At 37.7% G+C, this 25,890-nt stretch overlaps 1 protein-coding gene and 2 long non-coding RNA genes across 5 annotated transcripts in view; 2 read left to right on the forward strand and 1 right to left on the reverse strand.

The window, feature by feature from the left end:
* The first annotated feature begins 7,115 nt into the window (after positions 1–7,115).
* On the forward strand, positions 7,116–8,846 carry LOC148735228 (uncharacterized). The gene is made up of 3 exons (XR_015999416.1): positions 7,116–7,528; positions 8,014–8,154; positions 8,722–8,846. It is a non-coding gene; the product is annotated as an uncharacterized LOC148735228 (long non-coding RNA).
* A 3,801-nt stretch (positions 8,847–12,647) lies between these two features.
* The window catches only part of LOC148735229 (polycystin-2-like), an 80,272-nt gene continuing 67,029 nt past the window's right edge, over positions 12,648–25,890 (forward strand). The window contains exons 1-4 of one of the 2 annotated variants that reach the window (XR_015999506.1): positions 12,648–12,792; positions 13,856–15,068; positions 15,467–15,605; positions 15,682–18,274. Coding sequence is in view for 1 of the 2 variants with exons in the window: in XM_088755708.1 (XP_088611834.1) it covers positions 14,790–15,068; positions 15,467–15,605; positions 15,682–17,237 (1,974 nt within the window). In the remaining variant the exon portion in view is untranslated. Of the gene's footprint in view, positions 12,793–13,855; positions 15,069–15,466; positions 15,606–15,681; positions 18,473–25,890 lie in introns of those variants that run through there. The other variant, XM_088755708.1, reaches the window with a different exon arrangement.
* LOC148735230 (uncharacterized) lies at positions 18,690–24,077 on the reverse strand. 2 transcript variants are annotated; one of them, XR_015999514.1, is made up of 2 exons: positions 23,899–24,077; positions 18,690–20,790 (listed from the first exon to the last, which is right to left on the reverse strand). It is a non-coding gene; the product is annotated as an uncharacterized LOC148735230 (long non-coding RNA). The 2 variants fall into 2 exon arrangements; XR_015999515.1 differs by lacking the exon at positions 23,899–24,077 and adding an exon at positions 22,304–22,614.

Below are 25,890 nucleotides of genomic sequence, written 5' to 3' on the forward strand. Positions count from 1 at the left end.
CAGAGAATGGGTATTTTCTCTTGGAAGGTAACCAAAGAAACACGTAAAGAACCTATTTTAAAATATCTGAGATAGTACCAAAGTTGGTAAAGTTAAGTTACACTTGTTGACTATGTAACAGTTAATTACTTAACCCGAAGTTGCCGGATAAAAAAGAACGTTTGTGTAAAAAATGCGCATTTTAAGACCAATCCTTGAAATACATTTCTTGGTGAATATTCCCTGTGTTGATATTCAAATAGGTATAGCCCCTTTTCCTCTTACGTGTTTCATACCTGTACAAGTCTGTATGGTCTAACATCGTTAAAGAACGTAGGTTATGATCCAAATATGACGCGCTACTTTTTATCACGAACGCTGAAAAACGATACCCGATAAAAAATGCGATGTAGTCAGAAGTACAATAAAGTTCACGGGGTATAAATCCAAAGAATTCAAAATGCAACCCCAAGACGGTAAAAATCGAAAGGTTCTGAGGATCGAACATTTGTGTACCTAGAAACTATTTTCATCAACAGCTTGAAGAAGCAACATAACGGGTAGCTTTTGTTTTCTTATAGCAAATGAAACTTTGGAAGCATATGATAATAAAAAATTTTACAAGTGGCCATCAAGACCCACTTACAGCCCCTCCATCGCTCCGTCAGAGGAACCAACAGGTTTGTTTGTGTAGGAGCAGCGTCTGTGTGCTAAGTAAGAAGTGTACTCAACAAAACTTGTTAATCTTAGAAAATTACCGGCTTTCCACCTTATAGCGTGCGATCAGCCCTTTATCATTAGTGCTGAGGCATGAGCAATTCTCCGCTTGTGAACAAATCTAAGGCCTTGAGTAAGGCGGGCCAGTGACAGGCCTACATGGGATCTGTCACAACCAAAACAATATTTATCTGTGGCATTCATCGCGATTTGACATTTCAAATAATTTATGGGTCGATACATGGCTTGATCCACCAGTTACAATTTTTAAACGGATAGAGCATTAACAAACTCGAGAATATGAGCAAGGTTCATTTGCATTTTTTTACGGCGTAATATCTGGCTTCAAGGAAGGTCCTTATTATCAGAGGAATGTTCTTGCTCTTCCTTATGAGAAATCTTTATTGACTACCAAACGTTTTACAATATCTTTCATTGCTGATGACTCGACTAAGGCTAGCACATCGTCACAAATTAAACAAGCCAAACTGGTAGGCCTTTTAAAAGTAATCATATCAAAATCTGACGGGCTAAACCTTGCGTTGTCCCGCCATTTTTTTACAATGAATAAATACTTCCTTTAAAGGGTAATTTATGGAGATCAAGTGGCCTTATGGTCAATGCACTGGACTCCGAGTCTAGAGTCTGGGTTCAACACTTGACCTGGTCAATATGTTCTGTTTTTGGGCTTTACTCTCATAGAGCCTCTTTCCACTCAGGAGTATAAATGGGTACCGGCGAATGTCAGGGAAGCCTAATGAAATGCTGGGGGGTAACCTTGCAATGGATCAGGGATCCAGGGGGGAAGAGTAACACTGTTAGGCGCTTCATGCCAGATGAAAACCGGTAAAAGTCCCGGCTGAGGGGGGGGGGGAGTCATCTTGGTAAGTTTGAACTTTCACGATTACAGTTGGCCGACATAATGAAAACAAATTCAGATTAAGACCCTCGCACTCAAAATTTTCCTCTGTCGCGTGGTGTTCGTCAAAATTAATTTGGAGGTAATTGTGAAAGTTCAAACTCACCAAGATGACAGTCTATTTACTCGTTTCTGAGTTTGGAATAAATAAGCACGAGTAAATTTTTTCAAAGACTCACAAAATTGCGCAACAGTCGGCCGACAGTCGGCCGACAGATATTCTGGGAAGGCGTTGTTCAATTTTACCATCGGTTCGAGTACAAATTTTACCCTTAGGGATAATCCTCAGAAATAAAATTTGTCAAACAATTTTTTTTGAACATTTCATACCAAGCTCTGTTTCGAGAACTACTGTAGAAAAAGATAAGTTACCCTACTCGCTAAAGAAATATGATTGCTAATCTTATTTCGTTCATGACTGTACTTATCCCGTCCGTTATTTCATCGTTTCACAATACACCTTGCAGTAGCTGGAGGTAAGGTTTAAAAAAATTAGGTGAAAAAATACTTGATCTCGTCTCCATATTTAAGCAATAAACCAAATTGTCTATCAGTTTACCGGCTAATAAACCGGGCACGACGTTGAGAGAACACAAGAAAAGCCTGTTAACCACTCGGCTGCGCCTCTGGGTTTAACAAACTTTTCGAGAAATTTTGAAGTTCTTTCACTTTAAATGCACAGGAAAAAATAAATGCTTAAAACGGAGCTAGAATTCACTTAAACCGCATTTTCAATGTTCGAAAATAGACCCTCAAGAAATTAAAATCTGGTTGTGTTTGTATATATCAGACTTTAAGAACATTGAATTGTTTTAACTTTTTATTTCATTTCTTCCTTTACCTCTCCCTTCTGAGTAAAGACGACTCTTTCTGGTTTTGACGAAGTCCAAAAATAAGGGTATTTTAAGAGGCCCAATATGTCCGATGACCAACCACTTCTAATCATTATTCCTACATGGGCAGTGAAAGCCATCACTGGACTTCCAAAAGCAGTAATAGGATTTTGGGGCAACTGATTTCCTAACTCGTGCTGACGTGTCTGTACCATCAAAATTCCGTAAACCACATCTTTATTTCATTAACGTGAAATAACTTGAAATTTACAAGAAATTTCCCAGAGAGTATCGTTTAAACATGAACGAGGAGAGAATCTTCGAATAGCGCAAGTTGATCCCTTTTTGAGAAATTTTTTTATATTTGGATTATTCTCGAGGAAACGCAACAGTTGATGATGAACATCAAGGGCGCATGTAGTCGAACCTTCTGACAAAAGAAATCTAGGAAGAAACTTGATGGTACATACATGTCTCTTGGGTGCCACAGTTGCAACTCTTGGGTTGACATCATTTGTTAGATGAGTAGCCATTATGCCAACGGAGTACCAGATTCGATTTGCTTTGTTGCCTTGTCGAAATATTAAACGCGGTGAGAGCTCTCGGAAAGATCGATCAAAATTATTTGTCTTCTACTGCGTGATACTTATCGATTTACATGATATGTGTTGGTGGCAAAAGGATAATTTGATGCCATGAAAGCTGATGTAAATCAAAAGGACAATCCGCCATCGTTGATCACATAGCGCCCGCAATTTTGTTTAACTTTGAAATTCATTTGGCATGCTTTGTTTCTAGCCCACAAAGTTTAAAATGTAAAAAAAGATTTACGGCTACCAAAATATTTTACTTGTTATTTGTTAAGCTTGAGATGGTTGCTGTTCCCGGAAAAACAAATAAGCCGGTGATATGATTAGTCTCCTCTCAGCACAAGGAAAAAGAAAATGGTTGAAAAACTGACACGTACATAGAAATCACTTACGTATTTTATCTGAGATTTTCTTCATACATTTGATATGTAATCTCTTGCTATCTACCATCATATCTGGCCTCGGAGTGCATAATATATTCCGGCAGCCTCTTTGCCTCGGCCACATCAGTTCTAACTAATTATATAGCATTCAGAAACTCATTAATAATTCATAAGCTGATTAGCCTATCACACGAGGCAAATCGATCACATGTATGAACCTTTATAGCCGGTATAGAATGATCATTCTGAAAAGCCCGGAAAGGGTTTTGATTTCGGTCTCGGGGGAAATCGGGGTACAATTCATAAACAACGAAATCATCACTGAATTATTAAAGAAATTATGATTACTGTGAACTTTATATAAAGAACACTAGAGATCTTTATATAAAGATCACGTTAATTATAATAACAAATTATTCCCCAAAAGGCAGCGTACAAAACATTAACCGCAGTAAACAACAGAGTTTATTTTCCTGATAATTTCTTGTCAGAACAGAAATTCGTTCTTTTACAATTTTCCATTGTTCACAAAATTTATTGTGCAGTTTTGAATACTCTCAACTTCAACTCTAAATCCTATTTCCTCCAAGTTGATGTCTTTATTTCTTCTTGAACTTTGCCACTCGCCAAAAATTTTGTAAGCCCACTTCGTAACATACCGAGTAGCCCTTGCAACACAACTATCCAAGCAATTTATCGGCAAGACTTCCATATGACCCCATACATAATTATGCACTGCGAGTGTTGCAAAGAAACCTTTGTATTTAGTCTTAATGAAATGAATGCATAATTAATGTATGGGGTTATATGGAACTCTTTCCAATCTTTCTCTTCCTTCGCATTTTTTGGTTCTCGAAACCCGCGTTTGGGCGGCATTTCAAAGAAAAGCTTTCTGAACTTTAACAGCAGCTGAACAAAGAGCACTTTTCCCCTCTGTATGTAATTAACTTTTAATGCGTTCAAATCACGTTTAGAAAAATCCCTGGAGAGGCACGGGTTTTTGAAGCTATTTAATGCATTAATATTATGTTTGGAAAAATCCCTAGAGAGGTACGGGTCTTTGAAGCTATTTAAAAAACTCGCAGCACGTGTTTTATCGGGTCTAAAAACACACGGCTAAGCCTCGTGTTTTTAAACCCGATAAACTGACTGTTGCTCGTTTTTTAAATAGTACTACAAGGTCGACCACTGAATGATATTACCGGCTTGGTAAAGGATGGCGGGACGTTGATCATGTAGACGGAGAAACAGTGAGAATTAGTTTACCACGGGATCCCGTGATCCTTTAGCAACCTTCCAACACAGTATGTGTTTGGAAACCTGCAATGTTACGGTAAAATTTAGTGGTTTTTCCGTATGGTTGTTTAAGCATATTTATTCGTTGTTTTCATTATTTTAGCATTCTCAATTCATGCGAGTTTCTTTCATTTCAGTGGGTCAAAGAAAATATAGAAAAGCCACAGTAGTTTTTGGAAATAGATTTTGCATTGTTACTTTGTTCTCATTGTGCTGCTGCCATTGGTACTTTCTTGTTCAATTCTAGTGAAATTTTAGGTAATAAATGTCTTTCTGGCAAAATTAGTTCTCATGGTAGTTGGCAGCTGAGTTTATACTGGTAACTTCAATTTCCTTTCATGCGATCAAACTTAACACCAACCTTGCTAAGATTAGCAGAAACTTTCAATTGTATTTTTCGTTTTATTTTATAAGGTGCTCTTTTGTAATTACCATTGGTATATTTTCAATATCAAAGCTGTGAATCTCAGCAAGGTTTGCTATTTTTAATGGCCTTAAGTTTATTGAACCTGCTCTTTCATTTTCGGCATATGAGTATTTCGATATAGATCGTTTAGCTTCAAATGGAACCACGCGCTCGATAGTACTAAAGTAAGTACATTTTAAAGCTTTGTTGGTTACATCGCGATTACATCCTCGATTACCAACTTGAGTACACTAGAGATCATGTCAGTTGTTCGCCTGACCTAGAACAAAAGTTACTGTGAAACCAAAAGATTGTCTCGTCCTTGACGTCCGTACAAGCTCGCTCGAAGAGGTCGCCTTACCATTCTCGGTGCCGAGTCGCTCTACAAAGCTAGTTCCCGACGTTTTTGTTGTGCCGTTCGCGAAAAGTTCAGTTTCCCACGCGAAAAACTATCGTCACAGCAATATTATTTTCCTCGTGGCAATAAAAGCGTTACTTCTGTAATGCAAGTAAGCCAAAAATGTTTGGCCATCTTTAAGCGTTAGAGGCGGAATATTAGGAACGCATATATGCCAAAGAGCAATCATTCTGTTGATTGGAGGATAACTTTAACCTTATACTTTATTAAATGCATGTTTTCATTTTAATAGTCTGGTGTTCTTTAGGCTGAGAAATGTTTAGATATGCTCTTTGCTCACCAGCTAGCCGTGCATAGTTTAATGGCACAGCTGATCAATTTGAATGTTTAAGCTCCATTTCCACAACAACATGATTATAAAAGACATCGGTGGTAATATATAGTTATAACGTGAACTGAGACTCGGGATGTTATATAAAAAAAATGACTGATTTCGCGAGCGGGTAACAATCTAAAAAATCTTGCGATCTGATTGGTTTCGAGAGTGGACAGTATTCTCCCATTCGGCCTGTTTTCAGCAAGCGGTATCCGTTTTGTGTTGAGTCAATTTGGAGAAAATCTCTAGCATCGGCCGTAGGCCTCGAGCAGTATCCAAGACCTCGGACACAGTTTTTGCATGATACGGACCTCCCGTATGGTAAATAACAAATACATATATTTGATGATAGACGAGTCAAAATACAGAACTTCTAATTGAGGTCCTATAGTTCTTTACCATGTTTCCTTTTGAGCTATTAAAGTAAGTTATTAAGCTATTGAGCTATTAAGTTATTAAGCTATTGAGCTATTAAGTTATTAAGCTATTGAGCTATTAAGTTATTAAGCTATTGAGCTATTAAGTTATTAAGCTATTGAGCTATTAAGTTATTAAGCTATTGAGCTATTAAGTTATTAAGCTATTGAGCTATTAAGTTATTAAGCTATTGAGCTATTAAGTTATTAAGCTATTGAGCTATTAAGTTATTAAGCTATTGAGCTATTAAGTTATTAAGCTATTGAGCTATTAAGTTATTAAGCTATTGAGCTATTAAGTTATTAAGCTATTGAGCTATTAAGTTATTAAGCTATTGAGCTATTAAGTTATTAAGCTATTGAGCTATTAAGTTATTAAGCTATTGATCTATTAAGTTATTAAGCTATTGAGCTATTAAGTTATTAAGCTATTGAGCTATTAAGTTATTAAGCTATTGAGCTATTAAGTTATTAAGCTATTGAGCTATTAAGTTATTAAGCTATTGAGCTATTAAGTTATTAAGCTATTGATCTATTAAGTTATTAAGCTATTGAGCTTTTAAGTTATTAAGCTATTGAGCTATTAAGTTATTAAGCTATTGAGCTATTAAGTTATTAAGCTATTGAGCTATTAAGTTATTAAGCTATTGAGCTATTAAGTTATTAAGCTATTGAGCTATTAAGTTATTAAGCTATTGAGCTATTAAGTTATTAAGCTATTGAGCTATTAAGTTATTAAGCTATTGAGCTATTAAGTTATTAAGCTATTGAGCTATTAAGTTATTAAGCTATTGAGCTATTAAGTTATTAAGCTATTGAGCTATTAAGTTATTAAGCTATTGAGCTATTAAGTTATTAAGCTATTGAGCTATTAAGTTATTAAGCTATTGAGCTATTAAGTTATTAAGCTATTGAGCTATTAAGTTATTAAGCTATTGAGTCAGCGAGAAGAGACAGCAGCAAGCATTCATGTTTTGTATTTCCCTTTCTATTGTCTTGATCAGAGTCGTGTAAAGTAGAACCGAATGAAGGCCAAAGTCTTAACACGAGCTTCAAAATCACTTGCACTAGTGGAAATCCTCTTTATGATTTAAAATACCAGTTTGGCTACACTCTTCCAAATGGCCTACGCGTGGTACTATACGAAGGAAGTGACCGTAGCTATCATACGGTGTTAGTCAGCGGTATTTCTACGATAGAGGCTGTGATTATCAAAGTCACAGGAGCCAGAAGAGAGTTTCGTTTGAACGTAAAGGTTGGTGGGTCTTTTTTTACAACTTGAGTGATATGCCTTTTAAGATCACCACGAAGAAACGAAATTATAGATGCCTAGGCTGACATAAATTTGAACCTGTCTAATAATAAAATTAATAAATAATAATAATAAATACGTAAATTAAACCTCCTTCTTAGGGGCTTTTCAGCCATAATGTAGACTAACTAAGTGCTTAAAAATCCCCACCGGTAGGAGGCAGACCAGTGGGCTATTTACAGAGCGCAGCCGAGGATTTGAACTCGGGGCAACCGAGAACAAATCCAGTGAGTGGCAGGGTGAAGGACTTGAACCCGGGACACCGGATTAAAATTCTAGCACCCTAACCACTTGGCCACGCCGCCTCCTCGTCGAATGGCTTTGAAAGGGTTAAGGTTTTTTTAAAATTAGAATAAACTCCGTTCCATATATCAGCTGAAGAAAGTTTTTGAACTATTGAATATATTTGAAATGTTTACGCTGTTCAGGTTAAATCCACAACGTCAACTTGCGAAGACTGGATTGAGAAAATATATGAATACATTGGAAAGGGAAATAAAACTCTTGGAACATGGTTGGTGCTAGAAAGTTTCCTTTCAATCAATGGAAGCGTTCAGAGATGTCCTCAGGTTGGTATATTAGTTTCAGCTTAGATTTCTGACGTGTACAGCTAATATTCCCGGAAAAGACAAACTCCAACATCGGACCGATTGATACGTTCTTTTTTTTAGAATTGGTTTTTACTTACCAGTGGTATCCTAGCTTGGAGGAAGTCCGAGCCCACCTAAGAGAGTGAACCAAAATCAGTTTCTCTCTCTAGATGATCACACTTCATACTCACACATTCCTGAGTAAGGTGGTTCTTGCTGGATTTTAGTGTATTAAAAACTCCAAATTGTCCCACGGTGTAATTTGGTGTGGCTACCATTTTAATTCCGTTTCGTTATTTTCATTTCCGGTTGTTGTGTTATGTAATATCACGTGAGTTATTTCCCACGTGCCTTTGGAATTTGAAGTCTCTGGTTACGTATGTTGTAGTCCTGGTATGGGTCGCTGTATTCCCAATGAGGGTAAAACAGTTCCTCCTAGTGCTTAAGGCACGTTTTTTTTGTTTTTTATTAAAATAAGCCGCAAAGGTAACATTTAGAAAATAAAGAATCACTGCGACATATACTCTACTTGTCTTGATTGTACAGCTGGAGGAGATTGTGCTTAACTTGACATCAGACATGACGATGGAAACTGCCCAGGATGTCCTTAGGGTTTCTTTACTTCTTGGCACTCTGTTGGGTGGAATGGAAGATCTCTCTACTTCTGCATTGGTGAGTTTTCCTATACTTTGTATATCGTAAGTAATTTTACTTTCTAGCAATATCTTTGTTAATTTAAGCTTTTAGCTCGTTTGTTTAGATGGTACAATGAATTATCAAACTTGAAATAGTAAGTTACTGTTAATAGGGAAAACACGTCGTCAACCATACATTTCCCTTCTAAATAATAAAATAAGTTCATATTAAAACTGACGTTTGCAATCCACATTGGCTAGTAAAACCTGTGCGATGACCTTTCGTCTAATTTGAAATTTGAGATAATTCGTTTTCAAAAATTTGCGTTAGAGAGTCTTAAAGCTCATTTGCTGAATTACTATTCAATCTCAATATAAGCATAGATGTTATTCCCAGTTAGCTCAATGGATAGAACGCTGGACTGATGTGCGGGAGGTCGAGGGTTCGAGCCCCGGCCGGACTAACACTCAAAGTCTTGAAACAAGTGAGAAGAATATGCTACCTTTCTATATCAAGAAATGATTATGCTATACAGAAGGCTAAAAGATTAGGAAAAAAATTATTAGAAAATATTTAAACCAAACGTTTTTGGCTGTTTACCATCATAAGGGTTGAAAATGATGAGGCGTGAGTAGTCCAGTGGTCAGTGCGCTGTACTCCGGGTCTGATGGCCCGGGTTCATCTGTAAAATTTCTCCTTTATTAATTGTAAACTGCCTCCGGCAGTCTGGAAAAGTCCCCCGCACAGTGTTGTAAAGCGCATTAGAGCATTTACATGGAAATGTGCTATAGAAATCGATCTATATTATATTATTATTATTATAAAATGAAGATGGTAAACAGCCGAAAACGTCTAGTTTAAACATTTTTTAATAATTTTTTTCCTAATCTTTTAGCCTTTTATATAGAATATCTTTTATTAAGGGAACATAATGGAAGAGAAATGGTTAGATACTCTAGTCTTCTCGGATAGGGACGAATAAACGGAGGTCCCGTCTCCTACAGGGTTAGGGGTAGGCTAGGAGACGTTAATTTCCCATGCACGAGATTACTGTCTGATGGATGTCCTCCCCTGGGGTGGTTGCTGGGTGGGAATTGGCCCTGAAAAGCCCCCATGGGGAGTGGTCAATCAACATCTGTATGTACGTATGTATGTTATCAAAAGCCACCTGATGATTTTTCCGTGTTTGATATGGAGCAATGAGCTCAGAGCTAAGTGTGATATTCAATATATTTATTTAGCCTGACTTGAAGAATTATATCCCACCATAAGTGCAAGTTATAAGTCTTCGCCGGTAAAATCCAGGGTAAGGGCTTAAAAACTTTCCAGTGTATTTTTCGCATTTCTTTTTCAGTTAAGAACTACGAACATTTTGAATAACATTGTGAATGTCAGTGATGATATCAGAAGATCTGAATCAAGGCTCAATTCAAGCTTCGCAGCTTTAGTAGAGAACATTCTCTTCAACCTTGGAAAAGCACTTAAAATTGGATCAAAAAAGTCACATTTTTTAAACTACAACAGAACGGAATCGAACAAGGTTTGTTTGATATTAAGTTCCTTTAAAAAATGGTATAAACACATGATTAAGTGAGTAAACAAATTTTAGATGCCTAGGTTTTTAGAGATTTCAAGACAGTAAGAGTGCCGACAGTTTTCTGTAATGAACAATACAACTCATCGACACTGCATGCTAGTCAAGTTTATCAGTCGCTTATTTCTAACAAACAAAAATTTCAACGCTGTGAGGTCTTGATACCTCATATGGTATTATGGTTAAGAATAAGTTACGATTTCTCTTACATCCTCAGAATTTAAACGCCACAAAGACCCTTCTCTACCTGAAGGATCAGATTATTCGAGTACTACGCCTGTCATTAACAAATGCTACGCCGGGAAATTATACAATACAGTCAAAATATTTGAGCATAACAGTTGTGTCTCTTCGTGGAGGTGAAGTGAATAATTTCACAATTGTTGCAGATGGAAGCAGATTCATAATACCTGATCTAAAACCAAATGGAAAAATCATTTCGTTCCTGGAGGTAGGAGATAAGGTCACTTTTATACGTTGGATTTGTTACGTCAAGGAGGGACAAGGAATAAGACCCAGTAACTGACTTCATTCCCAAAGTCGTGCGAACCCGCAAAGCCAAAGATTTGGAGAACTGAAACATAGAATTTGCTTATCTAATGCTAATTATATTGATTTATCATTATTTACCCGACTCTGGCAAGAGAAGTTGTGCACTTAAGCGTTTAGGCGACAAAGAACAGTATCCAAGTTAATAGGCACAAAACAAAACCACGGTATAACCATGTGCATTATCACTTCAATATCACCTTGCCCCTTAACTTTCAATCTACTTTTTTTCTTCGGGAGAGTGAGAAGACTTAGCAAGCTTGAAGCCTCATCCCACGGCAGTATTAATAGAGAAGGAGGCTTGGTGGAGCTCATTCATTTATCTTTTGCGCCTTTCTCTTGTAGATGTGGACTACTCCATTCAACCCTTTCACCTGGGACCAAACTAGTGAGAGGGTGACGTCACATGTTGCAGGGTTAGAAGTGAGAGACGATAAAGGAGACATTATAAACATGACTGATCCCTCACGTGAAATCACCGTCATATTACCCCTTGACGAGAAAGCTACTCACAATATATCAAAAGGGTCCACCTATCACCGTAAAATGATAATAAATCACAACATCACCGTTCAGCATGGGCAGTCCTTCGTTAATGTCTCCTTTTTGCCTCAAAGCAGCGACTTGGTCATCTCAAAAGTGAAATTGATTTCAGCCACAACTCAGAATTATTCAGAATGTGAAAACGTCAGGGACAAGTGGATCAAAAGAGGCCGAATACACTGCCACGGTAATGTTGCTGTATCGTTTATGGCGATCAATCCCGGAAGGTACCGCGTTAATGCTATTTTTATTGTCAAAGAGAGAAACACGAGGAAAATGACTCAGTCGTCCAGACTGGGACGAGGCAAGGCTACCTGTATCACAAAAAAAAACCACGTGCAGTGAATGAAGTAAAATATATCCGTGTCCAAGTGAGTGAGTCAGGTTGCCTTTTCTGGGAAACAGAAACATCTGCTTGGAAAACTACAGGATGCAGGGTGAGGAAATAAGAATTAGCAATAAATCGCTTTGAAAAATGATTGATAATAAATGCGTTTATCGCTCTATAGATTCTATTACTGTCGACCTACCTGCGATCACATGAAAAACTAAGCTAAATGTACCTTTATTTTCAATCTATAATGATATTTCCTACTCTTACTTGCTCATTTCCCTTTATCGATGTTATTTGTAAGAAACCATATTTGATGATATTTTAATTTGGGAAAGGGTGTAGAAGGGTATCTTTTTTGTTTTCTTTTGCTTTTTTTCACGTCAGTAAGTAATGTTTGGAAAAGTGAAGCTATGCAAGTAACAAAATTGCTTGAACAAGTTTTTGCAGCGATTGTAACTGTCACTGTGAACATGAAATGATGAAATCAAAGCAATACTTACCCTCCGTCTTTTTTGTGGCGCCTCGAACCAAGTTTTATTTCATACGTAGCCACACTACTGGCTAGCGATTCGCGAGAGGTCTCGTTACCAAACAACACAGCGTGGAGAAAGTTTACTTTGGTGTAATTCACTGTCTTTGTATTTGCATTTTTGATTCAGAAAGGAACACATCTGTCGCAAAATTTGCCTTTACAACCACACTGACTATAGCTTTCGTTCAAAGGTTGCGGAGGTCATCGGCAATTCAGGTTTGAAATGTGCCTGCAACCACTTGACGTCATTTGGCGGAGCCTACCTGGTGCATCCAAATCGCGTCAGTTTTTTTCAAAACTTTAAGAGCACTTCGTTCACCAGATGACAGCGGAAAGTTCCTCGTCCTTGTGATCCTGTTTGCAACTTTTCTTCTCCACCTGTTTGCGATCGTTTTCGCAAGAAGGGAAGACCGAAAAGATAAAGCCAAGGTTAATTGAAATGACGATTTTGACAATTAAAGAACTTGGCAAGATGTTGCTTTATGCAGCTATTTTTACGATTATTCTCTTTAGGATTTATTGGAAAATTATCTAATATGTTTCTCTAAACACGATGTAGTGAGACATAAGTCGCCAAAACAAGTTTGAAACATGTGCTACTTTTTATTTTTTAAGCAATTGCTCTTAAGAGATGTCACTAAAAATCAGACAAATTCACTAATCACCGCCAACAGTAAATAAAATCGAATTGGCTCATATTCTCGTATTACGTAGTTCTATAGGTAAAACAAACCAAGACATATGAAGTTTGTTGAAAAATTCTTTTGTTTTCGAGAGAATTGATAATACTCAATTCACGCATAATTAGCTTCATTTGAAGGTCGAATTTAGCCCAGTTTTGGCGGCCTCGTTCCTACCTGTAAAAGCAGTGAAAAAATTACTTATTCCACAGACTTTTGTCTCCCCAATGTTTCCACGAAAAGGCGGAATCACTATTTAAATTTCAAATAAAATACAGAGTTTTCTATGGATTTACTTAGGTGTCTTGTGAAAAGTAGGGTAGCTTCAAAAAATTACTTTTATATGTCGCTAAGTGAAATACACGTTTTATATTTGAAATATGAGAAGTTGAAATGATAAACTTACAGTTTGTAGAGTTACTTTTCTGGGTTTGTTGTGCTGCCATGCATACGAGGGCTTTAAATTCATGGAAATTTCGCTCTTCCTAAAAAATGGGCTAAATTCGACCTTCGAATGAAGCTAATTGTGCGTGAATTGAGTTTCATCAATTTTTTCTAAAACAAAAGAATTTTTCAACAATCTACATATGTCTTGGTTTGTTTTACCTATAGGCTTACCTAATACTAGAATAAAAGCCAATTCGATTCATTGACTGTTGCCGCTGAATGTTTGATTTTTCGTGACAACCTCTCTGAGATAAGGATTGCTTTCCTACATGGTAACGGATGGCCCAGCACTAAGAAAAATCACCACACCCCAAATCCCGTGAGTCACTACGACAACTAAATTTACTTTAAACTTCTATTTTAAGGTGCAAGATTCAGAGCCCCCAGTGTTCTATCGAGCATCGGAGTCAGCTAATTGTCGTTACGAGTTGACCGTTAGGACTGGTGTCTGGTTAGGATCCGGTACAACCGCTAGCGTGTCCTTCATACTCTTTGGAGTCGAAGGCAGGAGCAGTACCCTCACCATCCAACAAGACTTCGATGCCGGGTTCCAGCCGAAGTTTGCAAGAGGAACTGAGCACAAGTTCGCTGCCATTTTAGACAAAGACCTTGGTGATATCTACAAACTTCACGTCAGCCATGATAACTCTGGTAATAATCCCTCTTGGTTTTTGGATTACATTAAGATTGTTCATACGGGGACCGACAAAAGTTGGAATTTCTCATTTGACACTTGGTTAAGCTTGGAGGATGAATCTCTATCAAATGAATGTATCCGGAGTCCTTCCAACGCTCGCGGAAGCATAACAGATAGAGACTTGCGTGAAATGTTCTCCGATGGGCATCTCTGGATGTCGATCATAACCAAGACCCCTGAGAGTTGCTTCTCTAGAGTTCAGAGAATCTCATCGTGCCTCTGTTTGCTCTTCTGTACAATGGCTGCCAATGCTATGTTCTATTCCTGGGGTAACCAGCCTTCTCAAACAATTAACCTGGGACCGCTACGATTCTCAGCGCGACAAGCTATCACGAGCATTCAGAGTATCCTTCTCACCCTGCCGATTCACATAATCATAACATTGTTTAGGAAGGCTTCAGCAAGTCCTCAGAATCGATTTTGGCGATACTTGCTTTACTTGACGTGGGGCTTACTTTGCCTAGTGACTGCCATGTCGGCGGGTTTGACTGTTTCGTACAGTCTCATATGGGGAAGCGAAAAAGGCCAAGAGTGGATTTCGTCAGTTTCTGTCTCCTTTTTTGCAGCCCCTTAAATGCTTTCTACTCGCTGGGCTGGCGTCAATGTTTTCAAAGTGTAGAGTTAGAAAGGTATCTTGCAGTCAACAGTCCTCTGGGAAAACTGCAGATCATAATCGAAGCTCAGCATCCAGAAAGTCAGGTGAAGTGTCGGCATCGAGGAGAAAGAGTGTGGCAATGGCTAGACGTCGCTTGATGAAAAGACAGACTCTCTTTTACATTTTCTTTCTTGTAGTTGTTGGTGTCCTTACCTACGGGAACAGGGACTTTTCAAGATATCTGCTCTTCAAATCTTTGGCGGACCACACGGAAAGTTTTGAGGAAGTAAGGAAATGAGTTGATTGAAAATAACAACAATTCATGCATCCCTTAAGAAATTTATAACCAACAGCTACCGGCAAACTATCTACTGCAATTAGATATAACGCTCGGCATCGTTTATCCTTGTTATTGGCTGTTAAGTAGGAAGATCAGTAAAGACTCTGTTGGCAGGGATGAAAGATACCTTAATCAGTTTAGAAGAAATTAATATATTAAGCAATAATTTTACTATGACATAGTATTGGAATGCACTCCCCTCCTATGAAACGATAACCATCAAAGACTTCCGGTATCATTGCATGTACATGAACCTAAAGTAATTATTACTCATGAGAAAATGATATCTTCTGTTTTGAGTTGGAGAACTCGTCTGCATCATTCTTCTGTACTCATTTTTGTAGGTGAAAGATGAAACTTCATTCTGGAACTGGATAAATGAGTCGTTCATCACATATCTTTACTCAAAAAGTCAAGAAAGTAGTGAGCTAGCATCGACCGTGATTGGAATGGTGAGAATACGTCAACTGAGAGTGAAAAAAGGTATACCTACTTAGACTTTTTGTCATTACTGAGTAGATGGACAAATAGTAACGCTGAGTTCTAATTTTCTTCTTAGTTCCATGCCCAAACTGGTGGCAACACACCTGCTTGGAGTCCTATTCTCGCAAAAATGAATACAGAGAACCTTTTTATCCTAACAAGGCCGGAACTTCGCCGCTCCAGTTTAATCAGTGTCCAATTCCATGGATGTACAAAACAGGAAAGGAACTTGGATCTTCTTCAAAATGGGGCCGCCATGCTTGGTATGGTGGCGGTGGGTATTTAGCAGAGCTGGGCTATGAAGAAGAAACTGCCTGTGCGATAACAAATCTACTGCAATCAGAAAGTTGGATCGATCGTCAACCAAGAGCCATCGTCTTAGAGTTTTCGCTTTTAAATTCGAGGACCAACATTTTGGCTGTCTCGTCTTTCTTTGTCGAATTTCTCCCGACAGGCCAGGCAACGGTTAAAAGAAGCATCGATACCATCTCGTTATACAACACAGAACCTGTCCTACAGATTTTTCAAGGGATGTGCTTCGTGTTCTTTACAGCCATGGTTCTCTTCATGATCGGCGAAACAATAGCTCAGGTAGTAAGAAGGAGGTGGCGATACTTTTGCTCTTTTTGGTGCTTGCTTGATCTTGGTCATTTCGCGACATCCATTCTACTCGTTGTATCAAGCTTCATGAAGTCTTATCTCATGACTATGAGTGTGCTTAGGCTGAATGAAAACATATTTGCACGTACAAACTTTGAAACACCTCTCCTATGCGCAGAAGTTGAAAACAGTCTCATCGCCATTCTCACTTTCCTGACAACGTTGAAGCTACTACAACTTACCTATTTTAATTTCTACACGCGGTTATTCTCATGTGCTCTTCGGATCTGGATGCACGACCTTCCCTCGTTCTGTCTAGTCTTATCGATCATATTTCTTGCATTTTTACACATGGGAGTTTTAGTTTTCGGTCCATCCATTGGCAGGTACTCGAGCTTTTGGCGGGCCTTCGCTTTTCAGCTAGAGATAACTCTTGGCAAAGTCAAGGCTCGGCCCATTAAGGAACTGGCTGAAGGCGTCCCAATTTTCGGACACGTTTTTGCAGTTTCGCTTCTTTTTAGCATTACCACAGTTTTAATGAACTTTTTTGTTTCCACCTTAAACGAGGCCCTCGCTGAAGCTAAGACTGCGGAGAAGGATGAGGAACCTGAACAGTTGGTGACTGATGGGCAGCCTGTGAACATAACTGTTGGAAAGGCTGATGGAACTAACGTTTTATTAGAGAATAAAGATAACGGGAGGAAAGCAGAAATAATCAGAGAAGGAGAGAGAACCGAAAGAGGGAGTCGCGCGATATTATTTGATGAAATTAGCAAGTATCTCAAAAGCAAGGCCTTCGTTGATGAAATCAGTGAGCAGCTGAAGACCATTAATACCCTTCAGCTGCCCATACTGCGTTTAAAGGTAGATAAGGTTTGTAGACGTATCGAAAATGCCATTGCTGATGAAATCGATACTAGAGAGTCATCGACAGTCAATCAAAAGGGGAAAAGGAGGGTACATTTTGGAAACAGCGTTACAATACTGTTTACGCAGCACCGTTATCTCTTTCCAGATCAGGAGGAACTCTGAGGAAACAATTTTTAGATACGGCGAAATCGTTTTGTCTTAGCGATTTATTGCGTTATTTTTCGTTCACGTCGCCTGTTGAGTGAGCTTTTTCAAATGCGTTTACATGGTTGAGATGAGGCACTGCGAACATTTTATTTGGCACTATTTTGATATGGACTATATAAAAGCGTGATTGGCTTTGATATTCCATTAACCCGTAAGCTACTTTAGATAGACAATCTGCCTGTAAATACGCGGGAAATGATTGAATTGAGTAAGCTTGGATAACACAAACAGTGTGGGAAAATTTAAGCTTTGGGGATTCCCCTCTTCAATTTTTATAAATACTTAATAATTTTTCCTGAGTATTCTAAAGCAGACTCCACCTGTAAACTGAGAAACATCATTTAGCCGAGAAGTAAAGATTAGCTGCTCTGATGAAAGTTTAGTGAGATGAGATCGAAGAAAGGAATTCCATGGCTTACTTTCTGTATTATATTTCTAGGATGTTGTGAGTAAATCACATCACAGTAAGATCATGGCGCATGTATTACTGGGTCTGGAGATTTTGATAAGTTTCAAAACTGAGTAATCTGTGATGGATTTAGCAACAAACTATAGCTGAACTCAAGAAAACACGGAGAATAAGGATCCATGACAGAAATGGAAAATTAATGGATTATTTCCCAGAAAGCGTGGCGTAGGATGGGTGTAACTCATATTATTTAAAAGTTGCTGAATCAGGCATGATTTTTCCAAGTCAGCATTAATTAGTAGCTAAGAACATTTACGATAGGTTAGTCCACCAAATTGAAACTGTAAATATGTTTCTGTGTTATCTTGGATCAGCGAAGAAAAGAATTCTGATTTTCAATCAGTACTCAGCAGTATTTGGTATTTCTTTGCGGAAATGGAGCGCAACTTTGCCTTATCATCACCAATTTGTAGAAAGGTTGCCAGAAGGACTGATTAGTGATACATTTAAGTCCAATCTGCGGTTTGTATGGAAGGTATCTAACGTTTAAGCCCAGTAATTTGCTCTATGTCAATTTGGTAAGGTTTGGTAAGGTTTGGTAGAATTTTGAAACCCAAAACAAACAGTAAACCTTGACGATTGTAAATAGTTTTTTCTCCTTGGGAATGTCTTTCTCCTCGTTCTAATTTTTAAACTTGATTATCAAGGTAATCAAGCACGATTTGCTGTTTTCGTTGCTTGATATTCAGAATAAAGTGCCGCTACAGGCGTTCTAAAGTTCTGAGGAAGAAATTCGTTGATTAATCATTTGACTGTAATTAACTATTTGACAGCAGTATACTGTTTGTAAATTAGGGAAATAAAGAGATAAATAAATCATATATAGAATACAGCGAACCATTTAATAAACCTTTATACAAGGTTTAATTATATAGTAACAAGTCTATTAAGAGTAAAACCGCTGCATCTTAGGGATTTATTTTGACCTTTTCTCAAAGTAGAATTCACAATTTTTATTTCAATTTTCCGAAAGTAAACTGTACCAGAAAAAGTAAAAAAAAGGACTCTGAGCTTCTAACTTTCCACTCCGGAGTTGAATAAACTATGATAGAAGATTCTGAAATCCACCTATTTAATGATACTTGATACTTGATCAACGAACACTTCGGTTCAATTAAGGCTTCAATAGAGACATCAGAAATTGTTGTGGATCTTAGTCGTCCATAAGGAACAATAATAAAGAAGTTTGCCCTTGGTTAGATCACTGAGATTAATTTTATTGGAAACTACTTTCAAAAAGTATTGATCAAAGAGAAAACTGTGGTAGAGAAGGAAAGAAAATTTTATCGAGAAGGAGAGAACTAGGTATTAGCAAAGTTGGGTTAGACAAAGAAATGATTTAGGAGAGAAATTAGTGGAGGATAGAGAGTTAGTAGAAAGCGGAGTTATCTAAAGAGACTAGTATAGAGCGAGTTAGAGTGGAAATTAGATTGGGAATATCGGCAATGCCTTTCAGCTTATTAGAAATAGGTTTGTGAGCAGGTTAACGTCAGTTAGTTATGATCAGATAGTTACCTTGTTGTAATGTTTATTTTTAGACTGATTACATTGACTAACCATCGTAATAGGTGAGACAGGTAACGAATCATACTCATGGAGAAAAAGGGCGAGAGGGTTAACTTAGTTCGTTATGTTACGTTCAAAGATATTGGCGGGTGTCTTTATCACATCATAATAACATAACAAATTAGTAAGTTGAGCAGTTAAATAGTCAGTTGGTCAGTAGGTTAGTTGCTCAGCCAGGTAGTTGGCCCTTTAATTAGCTTGGTAGTTAATTGGTTAGTTAGTTTGTTAGTCAGTTGGGTTATTACTGAGACACTTAGTAAATCAGTTAGTTGGTTATCCTGTTAGTTAGTTGGTAAGTTGATTAGTTGGTTGGATAATAAGTTAGTAAATTTGTAAGTTAATTAGTTAATACCTAAATTAGATGGTTATTTTGTCAATTGGTAAATTGTTAATAAGAGATTAATTGATAAAGAAGGGACGCGCAGAAAAAGACATATTTCCCAGGCACCGTTCAAGCTATCAGTATGTTAGATAAAGTTATACTGCTGATCTTAGTGAGCCAGTGTGTTAGTTAAGTAAGAAAGTTAGCAAGCCGGTTAGATTTACCAAAGATGATATGTAGGAAAACAGAGAAAGATGCTGCTTCGTTGTATTATTAGTCGTTAGTACATTAGTATGTAGTATTATATATTAGTATGTTAGTTGTGCAGTTAGTCAATTAGTTAGTTTCTAAATTTAAGAGTGAGTCAATAAGTATGTGAGTTGGTATGATTAGTCCAATTGAAATAATGATTGATATCATAATATTACATTTTGCCGATCGGTTTGATCTGTTTAAATCATTGCGTTTGAAACGTGTGAATTAGTCATAAGCTGAAGAGAGTGCTGTGAATTAGTCGCAGGCATGGAAAAGAGTGAACTGAATTGTTGCTGAATACTATCTGATTTGATACAACAGTCTGTGTAAACTAAAAAAGGTAGTAGTAACAATGACTCATCTGCTTGAATAAAGCCGTGATTTTTTTTAGGAAAAATGATATCAGAGAAGTTATCTAAAGACCCGTTGATGTTACAAATTGCCTTATGCAAAAATCAGAATGTTAATCAGAATCACAACTTCCTTAGTAGTGGGTTATTGATGAAAGTGGTGTTTGGGCAGTTATACTGTGGAAGTATATAACTTTTGAATAAACTATTCGTTCCATTACTACTGAAATCACGGTAACTCTAGAGGTCATTTCCTTGCACTGCCTTCTCGGATGTCTGTTTTATCTTTACGTCATGATGTGATCAGTTAATCCTAGGGTTGGCTTTATCAGGAGATATTTTGGTATATCTTACAAGGATCTTGATTTCAGTCATCGTGTGGAACGGCTGGTTTGGTGGAGTTTAGTGAAGGTGGATTGTTCATAAATAATGCTCTCCAAAATCTGCGGTCTTCCCAGATTCAATAATTTCGGAAGATTTCAAGGCTCGTTCCCAGACAGGTAAAGAGGGGCTTTGGTGTAATTACCTCATTGAGGTTCAGCAAATCTGAAACATAAGGTATAAATAAAACGTAAAAACTGGTGCCACTTGATTTTTGTGAAGAAACAGCGCTCGACAAGTGTAATTCAAGTTCCAACTTAGAGCAGTTTTCAATTGAGCGTCGAATAAGCTAAAGTGAAAGTAATCACCTCAGCCAAGCGAACCGTTAGAAGTGCAGGAAAAGGCAAGTAAACAAGTCATGGTTGGTTTATTTTTTTCGTTTCATGGGGTAGGGTAGTGCGAGTTTTCTAGATCAATCAAAACGCAACGGGAAGCAAAGAAGCAGTCCTGTATGGCTTCCGAAACTCAGTCGAAAGTTTTTCTTGAAAGTTTCATATTTTTGAGAGGTTCTTGTCAGTTACAATTCATCATAGCACTCTGATATAAAGTCAGAACTTTTTCGGCCCGACAGATAATTTCGATCTTTTCTGAGGGAAAGAAATATAGCGGCGAACAGAGTGGAGATAAGTTTAATGATAAAGACGACTTCGACAAAGAACGTCCATGATATCTCTTGAATGAGAATTTGCAGTGAAAACGTCCTTCGATAGTAACAAATGTCTCTTTGTGCCGACTGATTTCCTCCTCGATATCTTAAAATCTAGCATTCATTAGTTTCCCATGAGAATGCGTGATAATAGTGTTGAAGTATTTCATCTCTTTAAACTAGCTGTTAGTTTGACAACTAGGAAGCCCTACAGACGACGCGATCTCTTTGATAAATCCTGGACCGTGCTATTCACAATCATTAAGCTGCGCGCAAGGATTCGTGGGCAGGTATCAAAAGTTTTTGGTTGAGAACAAATTGAAGGCTATTTTGCGAGCAAAACTTCAAACTTTTTTTTATCATAAAGCAAAATTGCTAATTTTACGTAGAAATTAATTTTCTCTATGAAAATGATTTGTGTTCCAGGAACTGTAGTTCTTTCATTACTTAAGACAGTGTGGTGTGCTCAGAGCATAAAATATTAAAAGATTCTTGGCTTCAAAGGAAGACAGGCACATTTCAATGAATGGATATAGATGATTGCATTTTTGTCAACTTTTCTTGGCTCACACGCAAATATCACAAATACGCTTGAACGCTTCAAAAATATGCTTGAAAGCTTCAAAAATATGTGACAGAATGAAGATGTAGAGACATCAGACAGCACATATAGCTTTTATCACCATTTTCGTTCGACAGATTGCCTTACACAGGAGCAGTTTTCATTCATTAAAGAGACAAGTAACGGCAGATAGATCACCTCAGGATTTCTTGTTGTAAACAGTTTTCTTTGCTCTTAAAAAAGTTCGCGTGTGGCGTGTGTATAGCTTAACCAGGTCGCCTTGGAACTCAGTTATCCGTTACTTGAAAACAACTCGCAAAATTTTTCAAGTAAAATATCTAGTCTAAACGATGCGAAAGGACAAAGCTGAACAACAATTGGATGTGATAAAAACACAGCAAACGGCAAAACAAGTTAACTAGAAATAAGCCGACGAAATGAAACTAAGAAAGGTAAAAGTACGTGCTTACCGATTGTCCTCTTTGTACGCCTGAGTAGTTATAAACGCAGAATCCAAAGACTTCGCAATAAACGCGATAAACTTCGCAAACGCAAAAACACAGACCATGCACACAGACTACTAGTAAAGACGCACGAAGTTCTGAAATATGATCGGACGGAAACGTCACTAATATGTAGCCTAGACAGTTACAAGCGTGTATGAATGAAACTCACTGTCAAGTTGAATTTTAAATTAGTTTTGGTTAATCTCAAAGAATGTCGTAGAAAAAATTAAAACTCCGACTGACAACCTCTTTGTGGGTTCCCGTTGTTCAATTGAAAAATTCCCATCGCTGTGATCTCAACATTACAATCAAAATCGCAAATATTTTTCCCTCGTTCCAGCTAACACCTGCTGCTTGCCCGTAAGGATATTTCAACGATGTTTTTCTTCTCTCGCCGACATAGACAAACGCTAATTTTTATATTTCAAAACTTGATTTTCTAAAAGCCAGACTACCCAACTTTTGGTCGTTCGATTGCGTCTCATAGAAGTATTTTAAACTTGTAAAACTTTCCCAGCTTTTGGCAACATATTTCGGAAAATTTAGTATTAGGGACCTTAAGAAACCACGACGGCGACGGCAACGTGGACGGGGAAAAACAAGAGATCTAATTGGCAGAACAATAGCTCAGCACGTGCGTTTTGAAACTTTGTACATTTCTTAGCCGTGTTATGCACAACAACAACGTGAAATCGCCAAAATTTGCGTCGTCTGCGAACCGAAACCGCGACGGCAAATTATTTTAATTTCCATTTGGAACTCAACGGCTACTTTACACATCATGCTGAAGTTGAGCTGTGGCGCTGTATGAGACAGTAAGCTGCTGCAGCCATTTTTGAAATTCTAAGTAAGAGTAGAAATTCATATTTTAATCGAAGTCTTCCTTGGCGTCGCCGTCGTGGTTTCTTAAGGTCCCTATTTTGACGAGGAAGGAGGAGTTACGAAATCGTCCCAGAAACATTATTAGTTGAACCAGATTTCATCTACATCAATATTTTAGCTGTTTCGCTCAAAGTAAAAATAAGTTTCTTGCTGTGATTTAACTTTTGCAAATAATTTGGATATATCAATAAAGTTGAAGTGGTAAATAATTGGCCACCGTAACGATTACAAAAGCTCACGTTTCGAGCGTTAGCCCTTCGTCGGAGCGAAGGACGAAGGGCTAACGCTCGAAACGTCAGCTTTTGTAATCGTTACGGTGGCCAATTATTTACCACTTCAACTTTGTTGATATATCCAAATTATTTCGTTACTCCCACCGACGCAGCCCCAAACAGTTTCTTTCGAAACTATCAGCCTTTATTAATTTTTTCAAAGCTCGTCGACATATTCAATTACAGTGTCTGTAGCGACTGTCCTTGATTTTGCTTTGAAATAGAAAAAGAGGTTACATTCGTGTGAGTTTCATAACATATTTCACATTTCGGTGATAACATTTAGAAATTTATCATTCTATGTAGTATAAACTTCCTTCCAAACACAGCTGTATCTGCGAGGTGTGCATCAAGAATAAATATGGATAGAAAGTGCAAAATCACGTCAACTACAAGCTTACTTACCAGAGATTGTGTTATCTTTCCCGTGCGTGAGGTTAATAATCAATTATAAATGCTAGTTGGCGCATTTGCCCGTGTGGGCCAATACGTGAGATTACCAGGATAAGCCGGAAAGCTTATGTGTGAAAAGGACCGAATACACCTGTTGTATTCCGCATAAATAGGACGAGTTGGTATCCTGTTATTTCATTGGCTAGCACTTGTTCACGACCTTTGATGCTTGCGATTGTTTCGAGTCTATTGGAAGGTCTCCGTCTTCTTTGAAATAGGTTTGAATGTCAAGAGTCGATTAGCAATTAACTCTCTCGCCTTTGTGCACTTTTTGTGTCACAGAATATAATTCCTGAGTCTGATATTTCAGCTGCGTTAGCTGTTTGACCGTCTTACAAATTCTTCTATTTTTTCTTCGTTTCTCTGTTCCACGGACAGAAAACGTCGTCAGTGCACCTCTTCTAAACTAGTGGTTTTGCTGTGCTTAGCTGGATGAAACCTCTTTCTATTTTTGCCACAAATATTTTAGAAAAAGCTAATGTTTGGTTACTGCCGTTCCGAGGGTTTGAAAAACACTATTGCGTTAGCAGATGATAACAAAGACGGCGCACAAAGCACACTGTCTTAGCGTAGCTCTTTAAAATACATCCAGCCCCCCCTCAAACCAGTGTACACTCAGAACAAACTTTCCCGATAAAAATTAACTTCGCCCTCAATTTGGACCCTTTGATTCTATTCTTTTGTTAGTTCTTTTGTTCCTAAACTGATATCTTTTATATCATGCATATTTTCTCACCCTGGTAACCCTCTTATGAAAACGGCCTTTCATGATAAAAAAACTTACGTATTTTTAGTAATATTGATGTGATAATTTTAGTACCTGCACGTGTGAGTTGCTGTTATGATCGCTTAAACTTTGTTTTGCCGATTCATACTTTATGTGATAGATTCTAGAGTGAAAAGGTGTTTGTTCATAAAAATCTTCTTCTATCGATGGGCCTTGGTAACCTCTTAGGTGTTGTAGATGTAACATTCTTAAAAACTAGAGAGAAAGATCCTTTAAGTTAGCAAGACCCTTTTTGTACACATAAATGTCCCTACTAACCTTCACCGGCTTGTTTTATGGTAATGTCCGTTTGTAGGCACTTAAAAGCAACTGTGCCCGAAAATTGAACATTTTCAAAATATGGTGGCAAAAGCCAAAATATCGATTCGGCTCATATTCTCAAGTTAGGTTAGCCTATAAGTGAAACAAATCACTGCATACTTCGTTTGGCTGAATATCGATTTAGTTAAGAGAAGATCGATAACAACTGAATTCCGCCAAAATGTCGCTTTTTAGGCTCAAAATTTCAGACGCATCTCGGAGCGTCGCGTCACAAAATGAAAAAACCTGGATTGATAAAAAGTACCAAATCTTGGAAAACAACGTCAAAACATATGTTGACTGCAATTTGAGCAATTCTTGACCATTTATTTACACAATCTAATTGAATTTATCCGACCTACTTCCAACTAGATTAAAAATACGTCGAAAGTAGCCCGTGATTTAACTATGTGCTATACAAACACCGAAAATCTGGGTTTCGGAATTTAAAGTTGGATAAATGCACCGACTCGACGGTGTCGTCCATTAGTCGAAAATGCACACATACTCGCGAAAACTCAATTTTTTTGCATTTTACGTTCAATCTACTGCTTATTTAACATAATATGCTCTTACCCTCCATGTTTCTGAGGATTGCAGTCCTGAAATTGTTGCACCTCCCTCACAATAGCGATATTACTTGGAAGGATAGTCAACGCCTCCTAATCATGACTCTTCACAAAGTGTATCTCGGGGTTTTTTATTTGAGGTTTCTCTATTCCGATTTCGTTGAAAAAGAGGCTGTAAGTACTTCACGTAAGAGATCTTTGCTTAAATGTTAGTCTTTAACCGAACCTCGAACCAAATGTAGGCGGAATTTTGTTAGTTCAGAAACGTGTTTCTCGTGGGTGGAACAA

This window comes from Stylophora pistillata, chromosome 3 (assembly GCF_964205215.1).
Source record: "Stylophora pistillata chromosome 3, jaStyPist1.2, whole genome shotgun sequence".
Lineage (NCBI taxonomy): Eukaryota > Metazoa > Cnidaria > Anthozoa > Scleractinia > Pocilloporidae > Stylophora > Stylophora pistillata.